At 43.9% G+C, this 27,439-nt stretch overlaps 1 protein-coding gene across 7 annotated transcripts in view; it reads right to left on the minus strand.

Moving 5' to 3' along the window:
* Nucleotides 1-26,372, minus strand: part of fam13b (family with sequence similarity 13 member B) — a 30,314-nt gene extending 3,942 nt beyond the window's left edge. The window contains exons 1-19 of one of the 7 annotated variants that reach the window (XM_057043375.1): nt 26,069-26,372; nt 21,225-21,373; nt 20,677-20,886; nt 19,555-19,767; nt 18,820-18,997; nt 18,499-18,643; nt 15,296-15,423; nt 6,851-6,895; nt 5,110-5,205; nt 4,518-4,650; nt 3,672-3,769; nt 3,373-3,418; nt 3,150-3,279; nt 2,802-2,873; nt 1,968-2,241; nt 1,727-1,868; nt 1,558-1,639; nt 880-1,068; nt 67-281 (exon numbers count right to left, since the gene is read on the minus strand). In XM_057043375.1, coding sequence (XP_056899355.1) covers nt 67-281; nt 880-1,068; nt 1,558-1,639; nt 1,727-1,868; nt 1,968-2,241; nt 2,802-2,873; nt 3,150-3,279; nt 3,373-3,418; nt 3,672-3,769; nt 4,518-4,650; nt 5,110-5,205; nt 6,851-6,895; nt 15,296-15,423; nt 18,499-18,643; nt 18,820-18,997; nt 19,555-19,767; nt 20,677-20,842 — 2,352 coding nt within the window. In that variant the 5' untranslated portion in view covers nt 20,843-20,886; nt 21,225-21,373; nt 26,069-26,372. Of the gene's footprint in view, nt 1-66; nt 282-879; nt 1,069-1,557; nt 1,640-1,726; nt 1,869-1,967; nt 2,242-2,801; nt 2,874-3,149; nt 3,280-3,372; nt 3,419-3,671; nt 3,770-4,517; nt 4,651-5,109; nt 5,206-6,850; nt 6,896-15,295; nt 15,424-18,498; nt 18,644-18,819; nt 18,998-19,554; nt 19,768-20,676; nt 20,887-21,224; nt 21,379-25,504; nt 25,525-25,740; nt 25,760-26,068 lie in introns of those variants that run through there. The other 6 variants (XM_057043376.1, XM_057043377.1, XM_057043379.1 and 3 more) reach the window with 6 other exon arrangements.
* Between the last annotated feature and the right edge of the window lie 1,067 nt (nt 26,373-27,439).

Below are 27,439 nucleotides of genomic sequence, written 5' to 3' on the forward strand. Positions count from 1 at the left end.
GGGTGTTGCTTCACTGTGTGTATCACTGGTAGAGCGGAACAAAAGCCCAAACGGGCTGTGACCCACCTTGATGTCATCGGGCCAACCGTCCTCCTGCCTCTTCCCTTTTACCCTTCGCTGGATCAGCTCCAGCGTTTCCTCCCGAGTGGGACGAGGGCCCTTCATCTCCACCGCCGTGTCCTGAACACTTTGCTCCAGTGTGGAGCCGAAGCTCTTGGGTAGGGTGTTGCTCCGAGGACGAGTCTGGGGGCCGAGCTCGCTCTCGGCGCGATGTTTGGCGTCTGTGGGAACGATAGAGCCAAGAGGAAAGAGATGAGGAGAGGGGAACGGCGAGACGAGTGGAAGGACACACTGTCAGGCAGTACACAACACTGTCCACGCACAAGACATGCAGGAAGCTCGTGCACAGCTTAGGTGGTTAAAATCAGTGCGTCATAATGAGGAGAAAGGTCACATGCACATTTTTAATTAAACCCAAAACTTTAAAAAAAACGCAACGACGTACTACTGTCACTGATTTATATTTCAGAAGCATTCAGGTTGATTAAAGATGCTTCCTTACAACATTTAAAGCAGGAAATCATGATTACTAAAATCATGAGCTTGTCATGGTTTCAAATCCCGATATTGATGAAAAGAATTCTAGATTCTAGAAGCACCATCCCAACATAATTGCACTGGAATTGTAATTTGTTTTTGAGTCTCCAGCACTTTCTTCATGTAGAAATGTCCCCCACCTGAGTTAGAATTAGTTTTAGGAGGTAAAAAACCTTCTTTATTGCCAATAAAAATGATCAGAGGCGCATAATAATGGCCATGAAGTTGCCCGATTGTGACTGTCAGGAGTGTACGTGTACTTACAGAGGGGTTGGTACTTACTGAGGTGATACGGTCTAGAGCTGGGGCCTGAGTAGGGGTGGTGGGGTGGGGGGGTGAGTGTATGATGGGAAGGTGAGCAGACAGAGGAGGAGGAGGAGGAAAAAGAAGGGGGAGCGTGGTGGCGTCTGTGTGAATGGAGCAAAGCCTGGTGCCTCAGCGTGCTTCTGGGTAAAAGGTGGTGCTGGCGTCCTGGTCGGTCATTCGATCAATTGGTCGTTGGGCGATAGGAGGAGGGAGGAAAGTGGAGAGTGGGAACTTTTGTTATTGTTGCTTTCAATCGTTTTTACTGAAACAGAGAAGTGACTCGGCCGCTGTGCGTCCGCTTCCGAAAAAGGAGCGCCGTCATCTCAGAAGTGAGAAGGAGGGCGAGCGGTTGATCAGATGACGAACAGGACACGAGTGTCTGACATATTCTGCAATGCAACAGCTGTGGAAGCGTCCAAAGGTTCGCCAAATTCACCGCAACGACAATCAAAGTGGGTTCCAGCACGCTGAAGAGAATGGGAGACTGCGGATGTGCACGTGTTAAACCAGCGTACATGCAGCGCTGCTAAAGGTCAAAGGTTGAGGTTCGGTAAGACTCCAGCTATTCAGCATGTAATTGGATGTAAACACACAAGCGTCGACACAAGCACGCGCACACACACACACACAGGGGAGGAGAGCGAGTGGGTCTACCTTTAATCTGCCGGCGGATCTTTGTGAGGTCGGTCATCCACTTGAGGACTTTAGGGTTAGCTGCCTTGTCTCCGTGGGAGGGCTGCAGAGAGGACGGGGGGGACAGAGGACAGGATGAGAGACTACAGCTTCCACAGGTGCGGAAGATCGTCCATCAGTTTTATTTTACCTTATAGTTCCTCTCTTTTTCAAATTGTTCCTCAAACTGTTTGATTTTCTTCTTCAGGTGCTGAAGCTTCTTAGTGAGTTGGTGGGTCACCGAATCGGCTCCTCTCATGGCTTCTTTGGAGCCAAACGATGCTCGCCGTGGCCTGATGGCCGTGACCGAGGAGCCACAAAGTGTCAAAGTTATCAGCCATTCCGGTTTTAAGATAAAAGCCGCAGCTTTGCTTCAACCTACAACAAAGTACCTCTGTGCTTTGGTGGGGGAGGTGACATCTGGATCCTGCTGAAGGAACCTCTGTGAGCTGTGAGCGCCAAAGTCCAGAAAGCGGCGTGCCAGAAGGTGAGGATGGGAGCGGGAAGAGGAGGGAGAGGCCTCCTGTCCTCCTTCCTTCTCGTCCTCTTCACCTTCCTCCTCTAGAGGCAGCGGGGGGAGAGGAACCATGCGACCAGCCAGTGGGGAGAGCTGGGCCTCTCCACCCTCGCTGTCGTCCTGCCAGGATTTGAAGGCCGGGACGGGGTCTGGAGGGACAAACACCGAAACAAAGAGGGACAAGTTAACAAGTTCATGCTTTTCTGAACTCCCAAGATAATTCCAGATCGTCCTCAAGCGTAGATCGATTGTATTGGAGGGGAGGACACTGCATACTGCAGCTGTCAACAACAAATCCATTCTTTCTTCGGCGTTCTGCTGACTTTACACAGTTCTGTTTGTGTTAACATGCCGAGCTGGGGGGCAAGGGTAGACGAGGGCCAGAATGATAAAGAGACGGGTGAGAAAGAGAGAAAAGCAGTCAGGAAGAAAAAAAAAACTGTTTAGAGAAGAAATGTTTTCACTGCCAGAGATCCTGTAGTGAGAGCGAAGAGGAAAGAACTCAAGCTGCAGATCACATTTTCATTAAAAGAAGCGTCCATGCAGGGATTTATTTATAATAAGAATGAAAGTAGCACATAAATAATAATACATAATAAAGTTTTGTAAGCTGTTAAAAAAACCCAGCAAAGAATCACCCACAGAAAAGAGAGAGATGAAAGGAGGGATGACAGACTGGTGGATGTGTGGGCAGATATAAAGCACTTACCTTGGCCTTCTTTCTGCAGATGCATACATGAGAAGTCAATGGTAGGAAGGTGGACATGGGAGAGGGGTGACGCTGTTTGGATGACGGGGAATGAAGAGCGGGAAGAGGAGGAAGAAAAAGGGAGGAGAGACGGTAAAGCAGAGGGAGACGAGAGGGATCATTCGTAATTTGACGGTCACCAACATTCACTCAGTACGTGTGTATAAATCAAAATGATGCTGAACCGGGATTCTGGAAATGAACGATGCCAACTGTCCTCGAAACAAACACGTGTTTGAAATCAAACACTTATTTTGAAGGTATTGATTGACTGGGATTAAAGAGGTGTTGTGAAAAGTGTTTTGCTACCTTCCCACTGGTTGTCAGGAAAGAGCTGCAGATGGGGGTCGTGGCCACAGTTTGGTTGGCATGGTGACAAATGGTTCCTGTCCTTCTCACTAGTGTTGGCATTCTGGTCACAGTGGCAAGAACCTGAATTCTGGAGCAGAGAGAGAGGGAGAGAGAGAGGGAACAAATGAGGATTACAGGGAATCCAGCAGTGCAAGCTGATGGCCGATATGTTTAATCTTACCGATGATACGGTGTCAGTCTGCTTTATGACCTCAGGGGTGTCCTGTCTGGAAATACAGAGGTTTCCAAACATTTGGTTCATTTGCAGATTATGACAAACAAATGTAATGGTTGCTAAAATTGTTATTAAAAAGCAGTGAAAGGTTTAAATGACTTAAACTGCTGTTGGTGTCATTCAACAACAAACTCCTCTTAAATCTTGATGGTGTTAAGAATAAAAAAAACCCAACACCTTTGTGTTGTTCTTCTTGCTAAGCTGCCACTGACGTCAGATTAAAGTGACACAACAATTCCGCCCACCTGGCAGTGTTGATGTTGTTCTCAGCATCTCTGACAGCCTCAGCATCCATGTCCATTCCCAAGGTCGCCTCCAGGGTGGCGTCAGATTCCAAAGGATCCTGTGGGGAGAAGCGGAGAGAAAAAAAGTGCTCCACATATTAGCAAACATTTACAAATTCTAACTCAGGAACTAAAAAGTTAAAACAAACCGAACAGGCATTTTTACTACTTCTGGATGACGCCTACATTTATTTAACTCCTATAAATTCTGCATATATTACAAATAAAAAATACATGGCATGGGTAAAACTTATAAAACCTCCTTAATGGTGTTCTTAATATTAATAAAGCGGATTAATAGGATTAATATGTGTTTGCTCATGGGGCTCCTATAAGGAGTCATTTTGTATAGATACATACGACCTAATACCCATATGTCACACTGGCACGAGGTCTGTTGTTACGCTTCAGAATGTTGCTGCTGTCGGTTGTCATTAATCTATCGGGTGTTTTGCTCCCTTTTTAAAAAAATGAAACTGTTTTCTTCAGTGAAACAAAGAAAGTCTGTGCAGATGATATCTAACGTTCAGCAATGAAATTTTCTGACAGACTGAGACAGAGAAGAGGGAGAGTAATGGGAAATATGCCGCCTGCCCACACAGCATCTGGTATCTCCGCTCTGTGTGTGTGTGTGTGTGTGTGTGTGTGTGTGTGGCCATCTGGACACAGGACAGACAATTGTGTTTTTGTCACTGGTCCTTTCAGATTCGGTAGAACTGACAAAGACAGCTGATTTTTGTGCCCGTTCTGGGATGTGTGTGTTGGAAACTTTAACACTAGAAGCTTGTGTCGGCGCTCCCCACAAACCTGTGTGTCTTTGTCGTGTTCTGGGTTTGGGTTGTGTGGGTTTCCCTGCGCTTGGCTGGGACTCTCTTCCGGATCAGTGTTTTGCTCTGTGTCTCCTTGGTGGCCCATGTTCTCAGGTTCACTGAGCGTTGCCCTGGAAAAGTGAAAGAAAGCAAAAATACAAACAAAAAAAATGTTAAAATGTCAAACTGTAAAATGTCAGAGGTGTTTCTTGCTATTAAGAACATTTAAAATGTGGTGGCTGGCCTGAGAACAGCTGCTCCACTCAGCAAACCCAGCTTGATCATTAACACAAGAGCCGTTAGCATGTTTACCAGTAAACTAATACATCTGTTCGCTTTTGTACGCAACGTTCACTGTGGCTGAAATATTCCCTTAAAGTTATCCGATGCCTTTCTTGACCCTTGAGGAATGTGTGAAAGGCATGTTTCTAACAGCAGGTGTGCCGCAGAAACAGACTGAACACAAAGCTGTGGGAAGCTTCAGCGTGTGTGTGTGTGGGGGGGGGCAAGCCTGATCCTCCTGTATCTTGTATCCATGTTTGTGTCTTTTACATATGGAGGAATCTGAACCTGTACGCGTGCATTCTCACCCCTGGTTGTCATAGCTGCTGAGGTCTTGATCGATTGATGTCTTCAGCTCAAAGAAGTGGTGCTCCACTGCAGCCCTGATGGTTCTCTGGATTATCCTGGAACGACACACAACACGTAGACCTTTGAGTGGAAAGTGGACATCAAAGCCCTGAAAGTATTTATGCTTGCAGGTTCCCTTTGAAGCTTTAATCTTTGTCAGGACGCTTAGCGTCTGCATGATGTTTGGATTTGTGACACAACGGAGGCCTTGTTTCTCTCACTGGAATGAGTTTAGTTTAAATGTAATGAGGTTAAACCAGTGACAGCTCAGTTTATCACTGTTTGTCCAAAAAGGAGCAGTGCCAACTATTTAAATGGGTTTACTTAACTACTCTGGATCATGTGACCATGTTTTCTCAGGTTATTCATTTCGGACAGACAATGAAAACGTTTTAGGAAATCCACATAAATTACTACAGCTGTTTCCAGCACAGTGCTGCCTTCAAGTACAAGAAATCCCAATGTGTGACACACATTTGCAGAAGAACAGCTAATAAACTGGAAATCAACTGATCCAAGCCATAACACGTTATAAAACCTAAATAAATTCTTGATTTATTTTCCACACTGGGTTGTTTGATAAGTCCTTATTAAGTCAAACCTGTTCCATTTGTGAGCAGATTATTAAACCTTATGCTAGATCCAGGGAGGAGAGAGGAGTCAGGGTTATTAAAGCCTATAAAAGGTAGCAACAGTATTTGTAGTCTGACCTCCTCTACGCTGACATGTGCTGGTTGATCCAGGGGCTCTACTGACACTTTTTTTTTTAAACTTGTTCCATCATGTGAAAGCTGCTCGTGTATCTTTCCTTCAGTTGAGGTCCATCCGAGCTCTTTCCACTCCTCCACAGCTGTTGGTCTTGATAATTCATCATCCTTCAAAGTGACTTTTTAGGGTTTTACGTAACAGCAAAAGAACAAACTGCACTCAGGTTTCACCTTAATTGACATTTAAGGTAAAACTCCTGTCTCCTTGGTTTAATAAATCTGGGAGCAGCGGTCTGATCAACGGGAGGGTTACTGCAGTGTTGACCTAGACAAATGTGGAATGCTGTGCTTTCCCTTGTGTTTTTCCTGTTGCCATGGCAGCATGGGTGTGATAATGACCACTCAATGTGGACAGTAGATAAAACTCTTTTTCTATGCATAATTTACTCATGTGGCTAAATGACTCAAGACAGACTGTAACCGATACAGCCACAGCATCATAAACCAACGATAATTTTATCTCTTCAGTTTGAGTGAACAGTTGTTGGTGAATGACTGTGCTCTCCTGTCCTCACGCAAGCCTTGGTCATGTGACTGCTGAGTTAGTGTCTGTTGGCCTCTGGAAGCACTTGGTCATGCCCGATGCTTTAATTCTGCTTTATATTCACAACATAAGGCTGAGCTTCTCCAAACACGACTCATCCCAGCTGACTGCACTTCCTTTTTAGATTCCAGCTATTGTCTCTGCCTGCCCGGCACAGCGGGCGGCCGTTCGCCCCTTCACACCTCAGCTGACCCAGGTCTTCCTCTGATATTTGTGTAAGCAACAATTACTGGATTAACAAGGAAATCCATTTACAGCCAGTTACAGCTTGAATGAGTTTTCTTCAGGTTGTAATTTGAGCTGCGAGGGGCTAGCGGGTGTATTTGCGTTACATAAAAATGCCTATGTATGGTACCGAGAGAGGATAAAATGACTGAAGTGTATACTTACTCAGCGGAGTCGGCAGGAAGGATGGATATAGGAGAAAGGTGAGAGCTGAAAGGGAGGGTGAAAAGGACATTATGGTTAGAACATTATTCACACCTCGGCTGAATATTTGTTCCTACATGCAGCGACCTTTGATGGACCTTGTAGAGTACAGAAAGCAGCACAGAACTCTACTAAACTCAGCGAGGGTCAATGTCAAGTCCTGTAATGTTCCATACAAGAACAACAACAAAGGAAGTGAGCCGCTTGAATAAAAGTAATGCGCAAAAATACGAGTGATTCAGAAAGCTCCTCCTGACTTTAACACGCCTACAAAAGCATACCCAGAATGACAGGCATGCCAGGACTGCAGGCTTATACAACAATCTACACACAAGGTCATTCAGCCTATTTTCAAGTGCATGAGTGCATCTTATATAGGCTCTGTGTGCATGTGTGTGCATGTGTGTGTGTGTGTGTGCAAGAGACAGAGACAGACTCAACACATTAGAAAAACAGCAGCTGGTATTACGCAAACATTGTGTGAAGGTACAGTGTGTTATTATGGTATTTTAACAGTGCACACACATGTACACACGCTCAGATTACAGGCACAAATATTAAACATATTTAAAAACATGCCGTGCGATGATTTTTAGCTTGACAGTCTTTTCAGGACAAGAATCTGCAAAGTCATGATGCCACTGCAGCGCATGTTTCTGCTTTATTGGTTATATGCTGGTGATCCAAGCTAAAGAGGAACATCTATCCTCAGCGAGGGTACTGACTTAACCAGAATTCCAGTACTGACTTAACCACAATTCCAGAACTGACTTAACAAGAATTCCAGAACTGACTTAACCAGAATTCCAGTACTGACTTAACCACAATTCCAGAACTGACTTAACAAGAATTCCAGAACTGACTTAACCACAATTCCAGAACTAACTTAACCTTTAACCGGAATAAGCTCGCAGCAGAAATGTGTAGGGTTTTGAGCCCTTGTGCTCTTTGGCAATATCATCAGTGTCTTCCATCAAAAGTCGACTCTTTTCTTCTGCTCTTTAAATTGTTTTAAAGGAATCGTTTTATTTAATCATCATTTAACCTTTCACTTCCAATGTCTCGTGATTTATACAAGCTAAGCATGATAACAAGCTTTCAATGACCTTCTTGACAACCATGGTGAGACTGACTGGGAAACAAACAAAAACAGAGACGGGAGGAAGGACAAACGATAATCCCTCACAGCAGGCCACAAAAAAAGCGAGGAAGCTGCTCAGCCGTGGTAGGAATAAAAACAAAAACGCCTCCACTTTACTTCCACGCCACACTCGGTGGCTGCATCATGACCAGTAAATCTAATGGTGCTTCAAGAAGTTTTATTATCTCCATGTGCTTGAAGTAGCTAAATCAGACAACACCATTCTGCCCATGAAGACCTGAGATAAGATTGGTATTGCTGCTGCTCCACGAGCTCGCTATGCACCACAGATAACGTTTTTATCAGTGGGAATCGGGCCATAAAGGCAGAGTTCATGGCAAAGGCTCTTCTGGGTTTTTCTTATATAAAGTGCATGCTTTGAAGAAGCAACCTCTGACAGCTATAAAGACCATCAGGGGGAACAGATGGAAGAGTCAACAATGCTCTTGGTTGTCTTACAGCCTATTTCAGACTTCAGTCATGTTCCTAAAGACAGATAAACAAAGTCAGAGTAGTTAAAGGAAGAAAATCACCAGACAAAAGCTGGAAGGAGAAGAGAAGCAAACCCGCACAGAAAATAAGACCTACAAGTCATTAAGCCAAACGATTGAAGAGTTTGACGTAAATAGCTAGAGGTGTCCAGCTCTACCACCTGGGATGAACCATCCAGAGACAAACTCTCGATGGAGATGGAGAGATCTAATCAGGAATGCCCAAGAGAGAGGTGGAATACCACAGCCTGATGAAATGCAGAAATCAGTCAAAAGACACGATGGTCTGACACAAGAGACACTGGACAAGATCTGAGGAATCCTTGGGAGCAAGAGGAGAAAGAGGAAATGTTGGCCTCTGGAATTTACCCATTAAGAAAAACTTTAAAGAAGGAGAAACAAAGGATGGACTAAAAACAGGCTCTAAATGTGAGCCAGAAAGAGGGAAATGTCCAGGCACACCTTGAATGACTGCCTCCCCTAATCTCCATCACTTCCTGTAGGAACGTATTCACACAGCGCCAAAGATCCTCAGCGGACGACGACGAAACACCGCAGACCTGGTGACGCCCATTTCATATTTGGCCTTCGAGTATCCACATTCGTTCTGTGTTGCTGCAAAACCGTTTTCCTCAGATCTGACACTAAATTCAGTTGCTGTTAGCGATGAGGGTCATTCCTTGATTCTTGATTCAGCCTTTTGGCAATTGTACGTCCTGCCTGTATGAGGGCATGGCAGAGCCCCCTGGTTAAGACCTGCTCAAGGCTAGCTGTCGCGCGCAGCTCATTGTGACTACGTAAGAAAAGGATTGTGAAAGAGAACTGAATTCACATGACTCGTTTCCACTTTTAACCATCATATCAAGTTGTCACATTAGGAAAAGATCTCCGAATGTTCTGGAGATTCGGACTGATTCCCTCACCAACGACTGGATGGCTGATAAGATGAAACGAGAAGTCAGACGGGACAAGAAACATTTAACAATCGCTAATCTTTCTTTCTTATTTTTAATCAATAAAAACAAGCTATTAAGAAGATGCTGCAGCTATTGCAGGGAGATAATGCAGATGACTCTCCTCCTCCAATTCCTTCCCGCTCTTAAAAAACTAGATTGCTAATAAAATAGGAACAACTGCATATTAGTCACCTGGGAACAAAATGCTGAGACGTCATCATGCAGTTTCCATTTGTTTTCATGCTACTGCGTAACACAGCACAAGTTAGGTAATGCTGTGACCCCTCTCTCCTCATCCTCTTCTTCTGTGTCTATTCATGTGAAAAATGTTATATTATCATCCCTCGCTGGCACCAAAAGGAGCCCAACGCTGACACTGCCAAACCTTTAAAATGCTTCAACAAACCACATTTATTACGTCATCTCTTTAGCTTATCTGCCTTCTATTTGTCCCCCTTTAAAGCAATCCTCTCCAATAAATCGAACCTTTCCAGTCTCTGTGTCTCTTATCATTTGCTCAAGTCAAATCAGCAGTTATGTAAAGCTTTACCTCTGCAGCAGAATGTCACAGGCCATTCTCATTTTTGCAGCTGGGTTTTCTCTGACTGCGATCTGTCCTTGGGTTTTGTTTTGGATGTTTTATGCCTGGGGATCCAGGCTGCAGGCGTTCCGGCAGGTCTGAAGGGCTCTTTCTGTTTTGTCTTTACTCTCCTTTCTGTAGTCAGCAGGCTCGATCATTAACGTCCCGTTTGAGCTCTATTTTCTAAATCCAGCTGGACTTTTAAAGGCATTCAGCGTGGTTTCTGCTCTTTTCTGCTTAGTTGCTCCCCAGTTGGCACATCTGAGGTGGGTGCAGCATCCAGCTGATGAGTGCTGGAACCTCCTCGTTCCTGTTGTTTTCTCAGTCTGTGATGGGTGGGTCTGTCACCCAGCCCGGTATCCAGTGTGAAGGTTATCCCAGTTGAGCGCTTTGTAGTGTCAGCGTCAGTATCAGCAGGTGTAGCAGGAGAGGCAGGGTATCGCCTGGACGCATTATGCGTTGTCCTCTGCCTTTCTGTGTGTTTCAGTGTGTGTGTGTGTGTGCGTGCGCGCGTCTGAAAGTGTCAGTGCCAGCGAAGATGTCTCACTCCGCGAAAAGTGCTGCAGTAAACATCCAGAGCTTTGCTCAAATATATTAGCTTCTGATGTAACCAGGCAACAACTCCAGGAGGACCGGCGGGAAGGGAGGGGCTGACAGTGGAAGCCAATTGTAAAGGGAGAAGAAACTGGGTGGGCCAATCACAAGGCACAAAGGGGGGGGGGGGGGGACTCAATTCCTTTGGAGAGTATAAGTCAGCAGTTATTACAGTCAGGCCAGCAATGCAATATGCAGAGGTGCATACAAGGAGCACATAATCACAAGATGTATTTTATATTGACCAGAAGTGGTAGCGACCAGATAAATGATTGAATATTTGCTGAAGGTAAACGATCTAGGGGCAAGTAAATAAACCATTTATTAGAAAAGAGCATGACTTCCTTATTTACTTTGGCTGTGTGTGACTGTTTATAACAATATCAGTAACCACAACAAGCTTTATAGCATATTTGACAAGAAATGCACAACACAGAACAGCAATTATAAGCCTATTATAAACAATAAAAGTTTGGTATTAGGGCTGAACAACACTGCCCAGGCTGTATACTGTATTGTTCCCCTCAAAGGTTCTGAATATCACAACACTGTTGGCCATATAACTTAATATAAAGCTACTTCATTACAGGATAACTACAGCTATCAATGGTCAATAGAGTTATGAGAAACAGTCTTTCACTGGTCATTTCAGGAAACAAGGAACAAGGAAAAACAAGGAACAGGCTACATGTGTCCCCTAGGCAAGGTCACATTTTTATGTGTCACTAGTGATAAAGCAGGAGAACTGCTAGCCGGATGTTGGCTGACGTGCTGCTGAGGTGGTGGTACAGTGATCCCTGTCATTAGCACATCAACGTGGTAGGAAGCATAGCTGGTGGCTTCAGCGTCAATGGCAGCATGAATTCTAACAATCTTTTCTTCCCATTGGGTTCTGAGTGTGATTGGCTTTGGCAAGTCCAAGGAGAGCGGAGGGAAATGTGAAACGGTGCTATCTGCTTCAGCGTGTAAATCAGGTTACAAACTGTGCTCCGTGCTGCTGATCGGGCCGAATGGAGGAATGGCAAACTGAAGAGATGGGCTAAACAACTTCACATTAGTGGTGTAAAAATATATATTTTTTAAACACACTGCAAAAATCCAGGAAGTGCTTCTGAGAACTGGCCACAGAGGGTAAACTGCTGTTCTATTAATGCAAATTATAGTTACTTACTGCTCATGAAATCACCTCATTTGTTTTTGATGACCTGGAATGAGACTGAGCTATAAATTACACAACAGAACACAGATGATATGTATGCAGTGACCTATATTCTGTAGTTCGACCACATTAACGCTGTGGTTGCTGAATTTTCAACATGGGGCCCAATCCATAGTCTAATTAACAGACCTAATAATTCAATAGTATCAAAATACAAATTTCTCATCCCAAAAGATTAAATAGGTTAACTCATCATGACACCAACAACACTGACAGACTAGTTCACTAGTTGTAAAGTGGCAGCATACTACAACATGCTTTAGAGTCTGAGGGCATGAATCCCCTTGTAGTTGTAGCCATATGAATGTAGTGCAACATGCATTACATTCACGTTCCTCTGTTACTACTTAAAATTCGAGCCTGAAAATCAGAGTAGCTGTCATTTATGTAAAACCCCGTATCAAGATACAGATTCTGACAAAACAGAAGACACAAATGAGGGAATCCAACACGCAAATATCAATGAGCCTGGAGTTGATCTGTCTGGGGCGGTGACAGCCGGGGTTTCCTCAGCTGGCTGTGTCAGTACTGAGGTTGGAACCCATGGTGTTGATTACTGTCCTGGGGCTGTAGGAACCTATCCCACTTTCCCTATAGATGTTGGCTGAGCCTGTTCTGACATTTGCACGTGGAAGGTGACAAGTGGGTTACCCAAAGTTTAAAGGAGCATTGTAGTGACACTGGTATGTAAAGCAGTCCCCCTTATTACGGAAATGAATTTACAGAATTCGCAGCAGCCGCTCCCAGGGATGCTGCCTCACGTACAGACTTGTAAGTCACGCATAGCAAAACGTGTGCTGTGAACAGGAAGACGGACAAAAATACTTTAAATTCAAGGACGAATGCTTTTCAGTGTGTCTTTTCCCTCAATGCTGCATTTCGCCCAGACTAAAATCAATAATCTGTGCACACGTAGCGAAGACTTCAAAATCCTCCCACCCTTTAGCAACTCTGTCCTGCGTTTCTCCATCTTTTCTGCTTCGCGCCACGATCGAGACCCCGTGAAAAGTACTTCCAAATGAGGACAGGCACGTAATAAGGGCAGAGAAGGGGAGCTGTTAAGATGGGGCAATAAGAGAGTTCATAAGAGTAATACCAGGGATTAAATATAGATTTGAAATGTTCTGAGGCCGTCAGAGTCTATAAATAGAGCACTGAAACAGCCACAGGACAGATTTCCCTGTCTGCCAAATGCAAAACAGCATCAACAAAATTACCTGTTAGAAACTGCATTCATTTCAGTTAAGTGACTGAAACTCACGCTCCCTCCAATGGAAGCAGAAGAACTGTCGTGCTCGTAGGGAAAGCACGACGTGCACTCGCAAAATTCAGGGTCAATGTGACACAAATGACTTCGGTGTTGAGTACAGGGTCTTCAGACGGAGCAAGATCCGCTCAACCCGACACTGAGGTTGAACAAAGTCACAGGGGATGATGACTGCACGCCAACTACCGCTAAAAAAACCCAATTAATACCAACTAAAACAATCCCATGAGACAGAGATAAAAGACTGTTGAAACTGATATGAAATCAATGTCAATCAAACGGTTGAGTGCCAACAGCGGCAAACCTTTGATCCACAACTCCAGGTGTATAAACTTGCACACACATGCTGCTGAACCAACTCTATACACGCCAGCCTACAGTTCACTCTTATCATTGAACCCGAGCTCGCTGAGGCTGAGTTATCTTTAAAAAAATGTGAATTATTGAACAGATATTAAACAAACCTGCTGCATCGTTGAGACCTCGACTCAGGAAATGACAGAATGAAACGTGCACGTATTGAATGACAGTCATAAAGCGAGTGTGTATGGTTTGAAAACTGAGTGGAGGCAGATTAAGGATTACTGGCTGTAATCATCTTAAAGGCCAGCAGGACAAATCACACACAGACACACACAAGCGCCACACAAATGTGGACACACAAAGAGGTCTCTTGTGTTACAAACTGGTAGTTATGGCAGTGTATAATGGCTGGAACACAATATTTAAACCACAGAGAAGTGTAGAGGCAACTATCCAGTTTAAAAGTATTTTTAAAAGGCTATTTTGCATAAATGTTTGACAGAAACTGGTTTAGTGTATTTTTGAGGTATATTTGTAGACAATAAATTCAGCCTAAATAAGCAGAGGAGTTTGGACACTTCTAAATTACTCACTGTCATTATTTGGTCATGTGTTTTATGCGTCATAAAACTGTGATTGTTTAACAGACGTTGTTTAACAAATTTATGAGAAATGCATGTGCTACCTTTTACAAAGAAGCTCTAGTTCCTCATTATCTGATTTCCCATTAACCGACTGTGTGTAGATAAAAAAACCCTCAACCTTATTCCCAACTAATGACATCAAAAAGAAACTGGCATGAAAAAAATCCCATCAGAACTTCCTGATGGTAATTAAAAAAAAAAAATTTCTGGGATGACTGGGATGAACTTCCTGTTATTTCCAAGTCTAGACTTCAAAACAAATATCATCTACAGTCACCATTATCATCACAATCATCTCCTTTGTACGCTATAGGCAGCTACACCCACTCTGTTCTGTTAAGATCTCTGGGTGTTGTACGCTTGGTAATCAAATTAAAGGAGATCAGGACGTCAGAAGGAGCTGCTGAGATCTTCATGTTCCTGCAGACGGATTGAACTCTGGGCCTTCGGAGTCTTCAGGGAGACGCATTATCTTGCGTACGTGAAAGATGGCATGTCTGGGTCATATCTTTCACTTTATGGTTGGGTAACGTCTACATAACGTGTGTGTGACCGACTGTGATAGGAAATCAAAGCTAACCTCTGGTTTGTATGGCGGCGTCTGCCCATGCAAGCCCTATTCTTTTTTATTTTTTTAAAAGTTAACAGTCTGCATGATAAAATGAGCAGCGCCAATATTTCCAGGTCAGCTTCAGCACTTCAGTCGAGAAGTGAAGGACGGTTCGGGCTCTTCTATTAACGGCGCAGTGAATTTATGACACAGCATCGTTAGCATTTTAGCTACAACGCTAGAAGTTTTATAAAATGAAAAGTCAAGCCTCTGCAATGACGGTGTTTAGGTTAGTGGCACAAAAGAATGAGGGGGAAGAAAATATACCCCCATCAACGGTTAGGGAAAAGCAGGCGATTTAAGCGGGGCCAGTTGTTTAAAGCTATGAGGTCAACCTTCTAAGGCTTGACTGACATATAAACCCACCAAATATCATCATCCCTCGTGTGCGTTCGTCCACGTTTCGATGAGCACAGTCTTAACTGCAGGCCCCTTATATCCTTAACGAGCAAATAGGTTCACAGGAGATTTACAGCGACTTAAATGTGTCTCCAGATGTTCGTGACAGAGATCTGAACACACGCTAAACCCTCTTTCAAATCTTCCGTCTCGACAGTGAGGGGGAAAAAAAAGAAATCTGTTTCCTCCAGTTGTGTTCTACCTGGTTGCAGGGCTGTCATCAGTCTCTGTGTGTTGTGGTGAGTCCAGGGAGGAAGGAGCCTCTTCTCCGTCCTGGGGCAGCTCTTCACATTCTGCCTCACACCTTTCGTCATCCAACAGCTCCGTGATCTGGAGACAAATGACACAAAGATTTAACCTCTGAAAACTGACGCTGACGAGGACAAAAATAGTCTTCTCTTCATCATAAAAGCAGAAGAGCGCTGTCCTGAACATTCACACACAGGTTCTAGCTATTGTTTTGATATTTCATCAAACAAATTGTCCAATTTTTGATCCTCCTTATTAGGCTTGTCATGTCCGCTTTCTTTAAAACCTGAAGGCGAAAGCCTGAAATAAACAAAGGTCAAGAGTTCATGAACTAAACTTGTCATCCTTCATTTCCCCCCAAGACACTATGTTGTGTTTGCCCTCATTTTTCTTATCTTTCTTCCTTCCCTCTGCTCAAAAGCAAACCCATCTGGTACTGTCACCGTGCCGTCGCTATGGCAACCCCCCCTTCCCAATGCTGTGATTGGCTGTTGTGAAATTCTTGCATCGCTCCATGTGCAGATCAAGGGAGGAGGATGACTCACAGCCTCAGAAACTCCTCTGAGTGTGCATATCGGAGTGTCTCTCTGCAAGAAAAGTCCACTTCCCAACCTCTCATGATTAAAAATGAATGTCAGCTGCATGAATGTGCATCGTCGCAACGCGAGTTATCGTTATGATCTGCAACGTGCGTTTGTCAGCGCCGCCAAAGGACAGAAAAGAAAGGCCTGCTGACATCACTGGCTGGACTGTTGGTGGGCCAAGAACAATGACAGCCAACTAGGACTAACATTTATGTCTCTAACTGTGGCCTACTTACGAGCTTTCCAGGGATCTTCGGTAGTCTGACTTTTACATATTTTAGAATGACTGATAGATAAATATCAAGAACGACAACACTTTTGGTTTCGGAAAGCTTTCAGGATTTCAGAAAGAGGAAGAGGAGGAGATACTGTGGCAGGCTGATTTCTGAAGCATGTGAGTTGGGACCTTTAGTTCCTCTTTCCTTCAGACAAATTGAACCCAATTGAAACCGATGAACTCTCCGGCATTGAGAAGGTATTGAAGTTCACAAGGTCTGTATTTCTACCCGTATCATGATGGGAAAGAAGGTGAACATCATACATTTTCTCGACTGTCTCAAATCCCCTAAATTACCCCGATCAAACGTTCATTGATGACTGATAACTGAAAGATCTCATTATTTTTTTGTATTTAAAAGGTCAGGTCATTTAAAGGTCTGAAACATTGCTCAGATCAATCCAAAGATGTTCAGCATGTTCACAAGATTAAGTTACATGGGTAGAAAGCCACACATTTATTTTTAAGTTCCAGCAAAGGAAGAATATAGAATTCTAAGAACACTGGGGCATTTGACAGCTGAGAATTTTATGCGCCACCTCTGTGCGAGATTTCTAACTCCACATAAAAGTGTTAGCCAAGTTTAACTAAGAGTGTTATTTCCTGTGTGAGAGTATGCGTAATAATCCCGTGTATAGACAGAGGACCATCCATCTGTACACCACGGTGGGTGCAAGGTGCATGATTATATCATAACCATACTTTTCTTATCTCTCACCAGCCACATCACCTCTCACTTTAAAACTTATTTCCACTCGTCTCTTTCCTGTCTTGCCATTTCTCCCCCATCTTCCTGTCTGTTTTTTTTTTCCATCCGTACCGTTGAACCAGCCATTTTTTTTGCCCTCGCTCTTACATAAGATGCACGGACCAGTGCACAGAGGATCTGCCAGACATTTTTGCACCGGCTCATCCACCTATAAAGCAGCTGGACCGTCTGGTCGAATACAAGAGCTGTTAACATTTGTCAATGTTAAGTTTCATTTAGCTTAATCGTAGCCTCAGAGATCTGAACGACAGATATGAAAGAAGACTGCAAGATAACAAGGTCTACAAATGGAAAGTCAGGTTTTCGAGACAGCGCAAAAAAACTGCAAATTGGATACAGAAATTAGAACCTAAACGCCAAATCCCTGAGGGGAACAAAACCTGAAGCAGGGAGAGTAATTCAATCGGTGACCTACAAGCGAGACTGCAGATATGGCTCCTAATCACTTTTGTTCTTTCTAAGTTTAGCGGTTAACTTCAGTACCTGACCTTTAAATGTGGTCATTAACGGTGTCTCTGTTTACATTTGACAAGCGAAAAGCAGCATTTATATTTGTATTCATCACGAATACAGCTCTTAACACAATACGGCTCTTAACACAAAAGGAAAATTCTCAATCAGCCACATTAAAGTCAAAGCTGGAAACGAGACGGAGAGCGCACACGCGTGTGTGTAAGGGTGTGTGTTTCTGTGTGTACGTGGGTTTTGTGAATTGCTTCCTGTCACCAGTTCAGCACACTGCTGAAATTAGTAATCAATATGTTACAGCCGTTAGATATGAAACATTTTAAAGCCATTTTTCTGGTCCAAACCAGGCTAATCCTCGCACAGTTCATTTGGATGCATTAATTTGCAAAAATCAGTGTACAGAAGATTATAATGTAATTTAAGCTGCACTGTTCTGAAAAGGAAGTTGGCTTATCCCCCATAACAGAGTAAAGTATCACATTCACCATTTCAATGAAGAGAGTAACTGGAAAATAGAGTTGAGAGTCACTGAATTCTTTTGGATTACAAACTTTACTATATTTTGGTAAAGTAATACTCACAAGCTAGTGTTACCTGGGCAGGTTAGCGCTACCCTCATTATGAAGTAATCTAAACTAAACCAGACCTGTCAAAAAATCAGAGGTGAATCTTTTATAATGGTTTTGACCTCCAACCAGATGCGAGGTTATTATAGCTGACTATCTTCTTAACAGTCTGGTGGTGTTCTAAAATTTTAATCTTCACATCACAGAAGGATTTGTCTCTCTGTGCATCAGCCCAGAAAGAATTTCACCCCCCCTCACCATTCCTGGCAGAGTTAAATGCCACATTCTGTGTCTGTGCCATTACTGAAAAAAGAGAAGCTTTTAAAAGGGGATTTGGAGTTCGCAAATGCAATTCATCACCATCATCTGAAGAAACAAAGCACCCCGTGATGTGGGTCCAAAAAGTACACAACCATTTTTGATGATGTTGTACACACACCACAACAGAGTCAAACCCATAGATGTGAATGTAGACAGGAGGATGGACAGGACCTGTTCGTTAATAGAGCTGTAGTCATTGGTGGAGGAGATGTCATCATCCTCTGAATCAAAAAGGTCTTCCTGGTTGTCCAACAGCTCGGCCAGGACTCTGCTGACGGTCTCCTGGTCTCGTAAGTCGTCTCCTTCAGTTGACAGACTGCATATAGAAGAGGCGAGAAGGTTGAATGCTACTGCTTGGATCAATATATACCATATAAATAATGTCAACTGACAAAGTATGGCCAGGAGATTGTTGCTGTCCTTTAATGATACAGCTGACAATGATTGCGAGAAGAAAGCTTTTGGGTGTTTAGAGCTAAAATGGTGTCTTACTGAAAGATGTCTGGGCCAAAGACAGCAGCCAGTGCCCCTACGTTCCAGCTCTCTTGCTGAAATGAGGCCACGCTGGCCAAGAAACGACACAGAAAACGCAGCAGGCCATAGTTCATTGGGGGGAGCTGCTGCAGGGAGTACTTCAGGTTTCGACACAGGTCCTCGTCGTTGCTGTTGTCTGGAAAGGTTTGAGAGGAGAGAGAGTTGGTCTCGGCAATTTCTGACAACGCTCTTCTGCTGGTTTACAAATATTAGCAACATTTTTAGGGGAGCTTTTCTTTTGTGGAAAATGAAACTGAACAGTGTGTGGGATTCTTCATCTATTTTACTGTAAGGCCTCAATTACTACACATGATTGTGCAAACCACTGCGCTCTGCAAGGCACCAACAAGTGCCGCCATCAATCATGAAAATAATGATGAGGGATTAAACGGGATTATCTGTGAGGCAAAAGAGGACAGCTGAAAGGGAACGGCCACATGCTGGTATGGCACATGCAGACCGGTGGGATTCGTTAGCATTAAAGTGAATTTACTGCATTACCATTCAGAAAAACGTTATGGCACCCTGTTGCCGGGTTACGTGTCACACGGGCCATCTTATTTAGGTTATACGTGCTTTACATAGAAAGTGAAAGATTTAATGGGGCGATCCAGGCCTTTTAAATATGAAAAATTAAAAAAAACTACAACATAGAGGTAAGTTAGAAAGGTCAAAAGAGAATCTGTGATAGACCTTGGTGTAACTGTAGTATTTGCCCCTGTATAGCTGTTGGGATAACTGGTTCAGGAAGCTCTTGCAGGAAGAGTCGGAGCAGACTGACAGCTGACGCCAGGTCCGCCTCCTTCTCTAGTTCCACCAGCTCGCCGCTGTCGTAGCGCTGACGCAGCCAATCGACCCGCTCTGCGTTGCCATTAACCAGGAAGAGTCCCTCGAGGCCCAGATGACCTAATAACACAAAGAGCATTTAATATTTCAACTACTGCTCAGAGCATAACGAATGGTGGAATGGGGAACATTACATCTATATGTCCAGGCTTTAAGAGCTTTTCTCTATAACGTGTGTGATGTTTTCACCAGTAAAGACACGCTATAGTGAATCCGTCTTACGCAACACAGATAAAAGTCACCAACAATGGCTGACAAAAAAGAATGTTGCTCATCTTGTTTGGGCGAATTGTTGAGTTGTGGCAGAAGAGTGAACGCTCAACACCATTCCATATATATTTACTATAATAAGACACGCCAGTATATCTCTTTTAGATTAAATCTATCGTAAGGAGACCATAAAGTGGCTGATTATTCAATGGTTGATCTTTTTGCGCAACATAATCGCTCGTAACACTCGGGCACTAGTTTCAAATAAAGTTTCGTAATGCTCCCATTAAATCCTGAACATCATACAAACGCACACGCACAAAAAGATTAACGGCGTCACTGGCTGAGTAACTTCTGGTCTGGCAGCAACACTAATTAATGCACCTACCCCAGCTCGGGTGGATTAAAGACCGATTATGTGACCTGATGTGGTCTCACTGACCTGCTTCACTGGTCACTTGACAGGACTTAATTTATAGAAAGTCTCCAGAGTTTGGAAAAAAGAAGGGGATTTCTGTTCATTCTTATTTAATGTGGTGACTAACACGCACGGATTCACAACCGCTTTCTGTGTATCTGTTGCTAGGGCGACGCTGAGGTGACGCAGCAGCAACACAAACCTCCAAGAGTGAAAGTGAAAAGGTCGATGGCAAATTTCTTATTGTCTTTGCGGCCACATTGGCTTTTATGTTTTCATAAACAAGATACAGAGCTTAGATAAATAAGGAAGGAAGGAATAAATAATGTTCTGTCGCTCACCGTGCTCCTCGATGTATTCCACGATGTGTTTCACCAGTGCAGGAACTTCATGGCCGCTGACGGTGTGCGCGCGTGTCACCTCCGCCAGAGGGACGCCGAAAACACGTGTGGTGCTGGCTGAGCCCCCGCACTCGTTGCCTGGCAATGGAGACACGCTCTTCCTCATGTCCTCCTCCTCCTCCTCGCCACAACCCCGACAAGACCTCAAGTCTACAGACGCAACACCGAAATGGAGGGTAATTTATTTACACAGATATGATTCTGTCTTGATTATTTTGGTTGCTCAATTTGTGTCCAGTTGCTTCATCCAGCCATCAACCCAAAGCTTGTTAATTAACTTATCTTCCATCCCCTCCCTAATTGCATCCTCTCCCATCATAACTCCTTCAAGGCTGGTGTTACGGCAGAAGACTGTCTTTACATCAAGCCAGAATATGGCGACATACGTCAGAATTCTTTACAATTTTAACATCATTTTAACTGTTTAAAATTTCCATGTGCAATAAATATAGCTGTGCGCATGAGTGTGTGGGTGTGTGTGCACTCACCGTGTAGCAATGAAAGTGTGTCCTATCCTCTCCTCCCCTAGCCAGTGAACCACCGAACCATCTATGGCTGCTTCAGGTTGTGGCAGAAGATGAGCCGGTAGTTCCTCATTGACAGACCGCTAATCCCTCTTGCAGGATTCCTTTTCTAACTACACTGGGGAAAATCCAGAGAAAACTGTCAGAGAGGAACCCACACCAGCAGATGTTGGCAGGCACAGCTGTCTTATCTCTGCCATTTCAAACCCAATTATTCTGTCTTCTTTCCCAGTGTGATCAAATATTAATTCGCCTGAGAGGCTTTCGATGCCAGGTTGCTCACGGCTCTTGCGTGTGCGCGAATGACATGTTGTATCATGCCCGTGCAAAACAGTATGTCAGCCAATTGAGATTGCGTGTGTTCGCTATTTACCACTTCATTTGTGCGCTTATTGAAGCTTCCAAGAGTGCAAAGTCAAGACTTTGAGTGTAAACAAGCTAAGATACACAGATCTGTGCATGTATTTGTGTACCTGTGTGTTTCGGAAGGCTGTAAGCTAAACAACCTAAATCCAATCCCAAACTTAACCTTAAAACCAAGGTTTAACCACTATTACGCCATTATAATAAAGTTATTATGACTTGATCAGAGCAGTTTATAAGTATTACGCAGTTATGTTAAAGTCTGCATGAACGTTAAATATCTCCACAAATAGCAGCGTCTCCCTCACTGTCAGCATCCTCTCCGACCGGGGGTGGGGGGACGGAGCTGCTGGCCGACACGCGTCTAATCAGAGCCGTTGTGATTGTGTTTGACCAGCTCTCTTCGTCATACCTGTTCTTTATGCATTCTAAATGCATAAAAACATGAAAGCAAACTTATAAAAGTGAATTTGTAGGTTGGCAACTTTGTCTACGGCCAGCGTCGGCCCTACAGCGCCTCCGATTGGCCTCGTACCTAAAGTTAACCAATCAGAGACGGGGGTGTGGACCACACCAGTGTTTGTAAAGGTGTCAGAATCCTCTCAAGGCATTCCTCAGCCTGCCTGCCTTCCAAAACCAACTTAACTGGTTTTGCCAGATCATAAGCCTATTTAAAAGCTAAATAAAATCCCACTGTTGGACCTGACAAGTTTGTCCCGGTTCATGGCCTCAACTGGTGCTCGACTCAGAATATGTACCAGGGTAGGAAAAATATCCCATAACCACTCCACATAAAGCAGATTACTGCATACCAAAGTTCAGAATTCAATGGCCGAAGCAGCACAGAGCATTATAATTCTCCTAGAACAATGACACCACGACATTTCAATGTTCCCATGCCGACGAGGCCAAAAGACCCTAAAAGTGGTCGGTAATGGAACAGTCTAGAATATCTCCATATATCTTTCCTCTGGTCTGAGCGCCCATTCCCTGACATCAACCCCCTCCTCAACAATGTGGACATTGTTGAGAGGAAAACTGAGAAAGTTGAACGAAAAGGGAAAAAAGGGGGAGTAGGGTGGGGGGAGAACATCAGAAGAGAACACTGAAGACGAGAACAAGAACCAACCAAAGGTAAATAGAGAACAACCCTACAACCAGAAGCGCTAGACAACCACGAGATATTAAAAATCTATGTTAAATACTGTTTACATAAGATTCCTGATCCAACTAATGAAGGTGTGGTCCTCCCAATAATGATTAACATAAATAAATGGAGAAACAAATCACTATAATTTCTGCAGATTACGACATTGGCCCACTGACACCTGCAGGACAACACGTGACTGCCTTATTATCTCCAATTCTACGAAGATAGAGCGGGATTTGAACCCAGCACCTTGCTGGTGGGAGCCAAAAGCTCTAACCGCTGCACCACCAGGCCACCGCCATGCTAGCGGGCGTGGATGAGATGATCTAAAGAGGGAAAAAAGGAGGGTGTGTGAGCATAAGTGTGCGTGTGAGTGCAAAATAAAGAGCTGGCAACAGGTGTTTGTGAAAGCAGAAGGGAGGAGCTGGAGGAACCAGAAGAGGGAGACGAGTCGGCCGATAACGCCATGTTTTTGGGAGCGATGCATCCCTCCGACCCACTGAAGGTCTTTCCTACAACATTCCTTCTTTCCTGGTGTCAAAACAACCACTAAGTTTCACGTTTCAGATGTTCCGGAGGAGATAAACCTAAAACGGAAACTTGACAGCTGTGTTTTGTGGAGAAGGTTCTAAAATTAAACATGCGGCGTTCGGATATGTGGGACAGTCCGGAAAAGATCTGGCTCTTCCGACTTCCGCTCTAAAGCCACGACTGATGAGACGCCTCCTAACGATCACGGGCTGATCAGACACCGGTCGATCGCAGGGAGTGGAGGGCAAATATTGGCAGATGAGTTCGGAACTATCTTTGTTGTTTTAGTCTGCCCCTGTCCTGGGGGGGGGCATTAAACTGAATCTAAACATTAGCAGCGAGTCACACTAGTTAGTTACTAGTTAGTTACAACCATCTTGGTAAATAGACGAGTCCAAAACGGGGCGATGGGGATGTGATGGGATCTCATCCTGAAATTCCAGTCATGTGACTTTCCTCGCCGCCCGGTGGCCTGGAGCGTTGCGTAGACGTCGGCTCGGATAAAGCCGGCGTGGCAACGCAACTCCAGAACGCCGGCTGCACGCCGGCCGCCTCTGCGGCGAAAAAACCCGATTCTCCGTCTCCTATCTGAGACGGCAGGAGTGGTTTGACACTACTGGTATGTGCAGACGCGATACTTTTCACTTACAAGGTCAAAGGTCGAACTGAGGAACACTTGAAATGGAACCTCACACCCTGATTTTGTCCGCGTCCAACAGCCGTGCACGGGAGAGGACAACGCCGGGACAAACCAGGCGACGCCATGTAGCGACGTCTGGGCAGGTTTCACTTGCTTAACCCCAGTCTGGGGAGCGCTCACCAGCACCTCCACACAGGTGACCTTTAACCGGGGCTTGTCCAGGGGTGTATTTGCTGTCCCTTACTCAATAACCCCGATGGCTTGTTTGCACGTTAAACTTCAGTGAGCGGACTGCGCAAAAACTCTTCAAAGAGGGTCAGAGGTCAAGCGTCCCCATAGCTGCAGCTGTTTGGGAGAGTTTCTACCCTAAAATAAGTGCAGCAAACACAAAGGGAATTCATCGGCGGGTTGAAACTTTTGGGAGCTTTGTGGCGCTGCCAAAACTGAGCGAAAGCAAAGATAATCCGGCCCTCGACAATTAAACTCCCTTGTTAAAACGTTCCAACCCGGATTAACTGCGAGCTAAAGCATCAAATGTGTAAAGGCAGGTGGCTAATTTTGGAATTAATTCACAAGTTCTCCTGCACCCCCCCCCGACTATTATCCTTCACAACCTGTTTTAAACTGTACATAACATCAAGAAATTACTGTAAATGTTGACTTATGGTACAGATTTAAGGTCATATATAGGCTGTGAAAGAAGGTTAATGCAGACATTAAGCCATTAGTTTGTTGGTACAGTATCATATAGGTAAAAGGTGTCAATAATAATAATAATAATAATAAAACAAAGAAATTCTGGCCTGCTCTGTAACATTGTTATAACACTGCTTAGGGTAATGAGAGCTTTTTATAACCCACAATTAGGTAGGTTGGCTAAACTTTTATTGGTATGAACCGCACAACACTTTCAACACAACCAGGTTATCATTTATGAAAATAACAACACTTGCTGCCTTAAACCACAGATTTTAGCTCTGCATGCACACTTAAACGTGCTCATTCAACCTGCAGGGGTTCTTCAGTGCCTCTTGCATGCGTGATGTTATTAAGCTCTTATTACAATGACACAGAGCCACATTGATTGTAATAACGGATAATGCCATTTAAACCCCATTTTATAACACAACATCCAACCCGGTGTCTTAATGCACAACAATGACTCGTCGTGGCAAGAAAAGGAGCCACTACTGAACTCATAAATATTGATTTTGGATTTTAAAGAGCCCGTATTTCTAACGATATTAAGCCGCCCCCACCTCCGCTCCAGATGGAGCCAATCCGGGCTAATTCGGGCCAACAGCCGGACACGGATGCGATTACGCAACGAGCGTAGAAATTCAAACAGTCCAAAAATGACGATTCAACGAAAAGTCGGGACTTCAAAACTAAACTGTGCTTGATGTAAAAGGCTAATGCGATAAATGGGTCGGTAGCAGCGCGGTGCCACCGGAGCCCAGAACATTCCAGCACAGCCGGGTAAAAGACACCGAGCAGGAGCATCAGTACTCGCATAACCAAGCTCCGCAAACGGTGCCAGGAAGGGAAAATGAAACTAACCGGGCTAAACCGATTCACACGATGGAAACAAAGGCTTCTCAGGCCGGTACGGGGACCATCAAAACCCGGTGGTTCCGTAATGACCCACTCCTGCAATCTTGACATCGATTCCTATCAATTATTACTTGTGCTGAACTCCAAAGAAAATCTGTCTTTCTTTTCTACCTGGTTGCTTGTTATTTTTTTTATTTTTTTTTAAATCATACGCGTCGATATTTGATTATTTTTTTCTTTACCGTCTTCAACTTAGCTTGCGGAGCCCTCGGAGGATCCACAGATGTGATGGAACTGTCTCCGCCGCTAACTGTTAGCCGTTAGCTCCCAGTGAACACAAATGAAACCAAAGACGGCTAAATGCGAGTCGGGCACTCGGAATATAGCGCGTATATAAAATGTCCGACTACCGACGAGTTATTCACCGGTTGCCTTTGCGATATAATCATTTAGACGGGCAGCACAATGCGTCGGACGCGGTTAGCTTAGCCGCCTAGCATGAGCCACTAAGATGCTGAGTAAAGCATAAGAAGCGGCGTTAGCCAAGCGGGCTAATCAGCGGTACCTTACCAGGTCAAAACAAACCGGAACGCGGGGCAAGATGCATTAATTTCTTGGTTCGTTCCTGGGTCCGACGCCTGAGCAGACGGCGAATTCGATGAGGTCAGTGCAGGCGGTGTGGAATTCTCCCCGTGAACATCGCAAAGAGGCAAAAAATGCAGAAATGTAGTTCCTATTTTTGCTCGTAGAGACTCGGATGTCAGTTTCTGAGCTCGTTGCTTAGCGAGTCTCTCTCACACACCCTCCAGGGACGAACCTGCCAAATACTGACCCCACCTCTTTCTCAACTCTCAGCGCGGCAGGAGGCGGTTGCCAAATACTGACCCCTCGCGGCAGATGAGAACATAGTTTTTAAAGTAGTATTTAAAAATATTTTACGTTCAAGTAGTTCTGTCTGAGTATTTTGTTATTATCAAGTCGGCTACAAATGTTATATATTTTATTTATTTCGCTTTTAGGTTTTATTTAGGTTTTACACACTAACGCCGTAAAGAGTGCCTTGCAGTAAAATGGCCAAAGATAAATGCTTTGCACTTCTTGAGGAGACCTTGAACGGTGTGTTAAGTTATTATTTTTACGATTAATCAAGTCATATAACGTTTTATGACAATAAACATAACGTTTTAAAAACATTCACGGTTGCATAGACGGTACATTTCCGCCCTCTATCGGTCAAAGACAGAATTACATCCAGTCTAGGTTTTCCAAAAATGTTCAGATTGACTGTCAAAGTAATATATAACAGATGGTATACCATTTACAACTCACTCGACTGGTCTGTTAATGTTTTATTTGCTAAGCTATTTACATATATAACCTATTTTTTTTGTTTAATGATAAGCTACACACTTGCCTTGGGTTACCTGTAGAACGTGGTCATATTTAATAGACCATAAGTATATATTTTAAAAGACATTTTGAAAATTGCAAAAATAAAAGGAAAAATGTAATCCTGTTGCACATCTTAATTTCAAAGCATCAAACCATCTACCAATCAAATTTTCTTAAAGATACATGGTCCAAAGCCACAAAAACATATTTTTTTGTAATAAGCTTCGTTTAACTAGATGGCAGCATTATAAAACTATATAACTATATAAACTCATCCTAAAGCATCGTTTAAAAAGAATATAACGCACATATTCTGACTAGATAACTAACTTATCTTAGCATGAGTTCACCTGTTCTTATAATAGTGTAGTATTGGGATTTTGTTTTAACCATCCTATTACCTCTGTGCATATCAACACTAATGCAGTAAAATGACCAAAGATAAATGGCAACATTAACATTTGTAACTACATTAACAGAAAAAGCTGTCAGAAAACCAGACCTACCATCAAGAAGCTCAACGGTCACCTGAGAAAAGGTGTTTTTGCT

This window comes from Takifugu flavidus, chromosome 9 (genome assembly GCF_003711565.1).
Source record: "Takifugu flavidus isolate HTHZ2018 chromosome 9, ASM371156v2, whole genome shotgun sequence".
In the NCBI taxonomy this organism is placed as follows: Eukaryota; Metazoa; Chordata; class Actinopteri; order Tetraodontiformes; family Tetraodontidae; genus Takifugu; species Takifugu flavidus.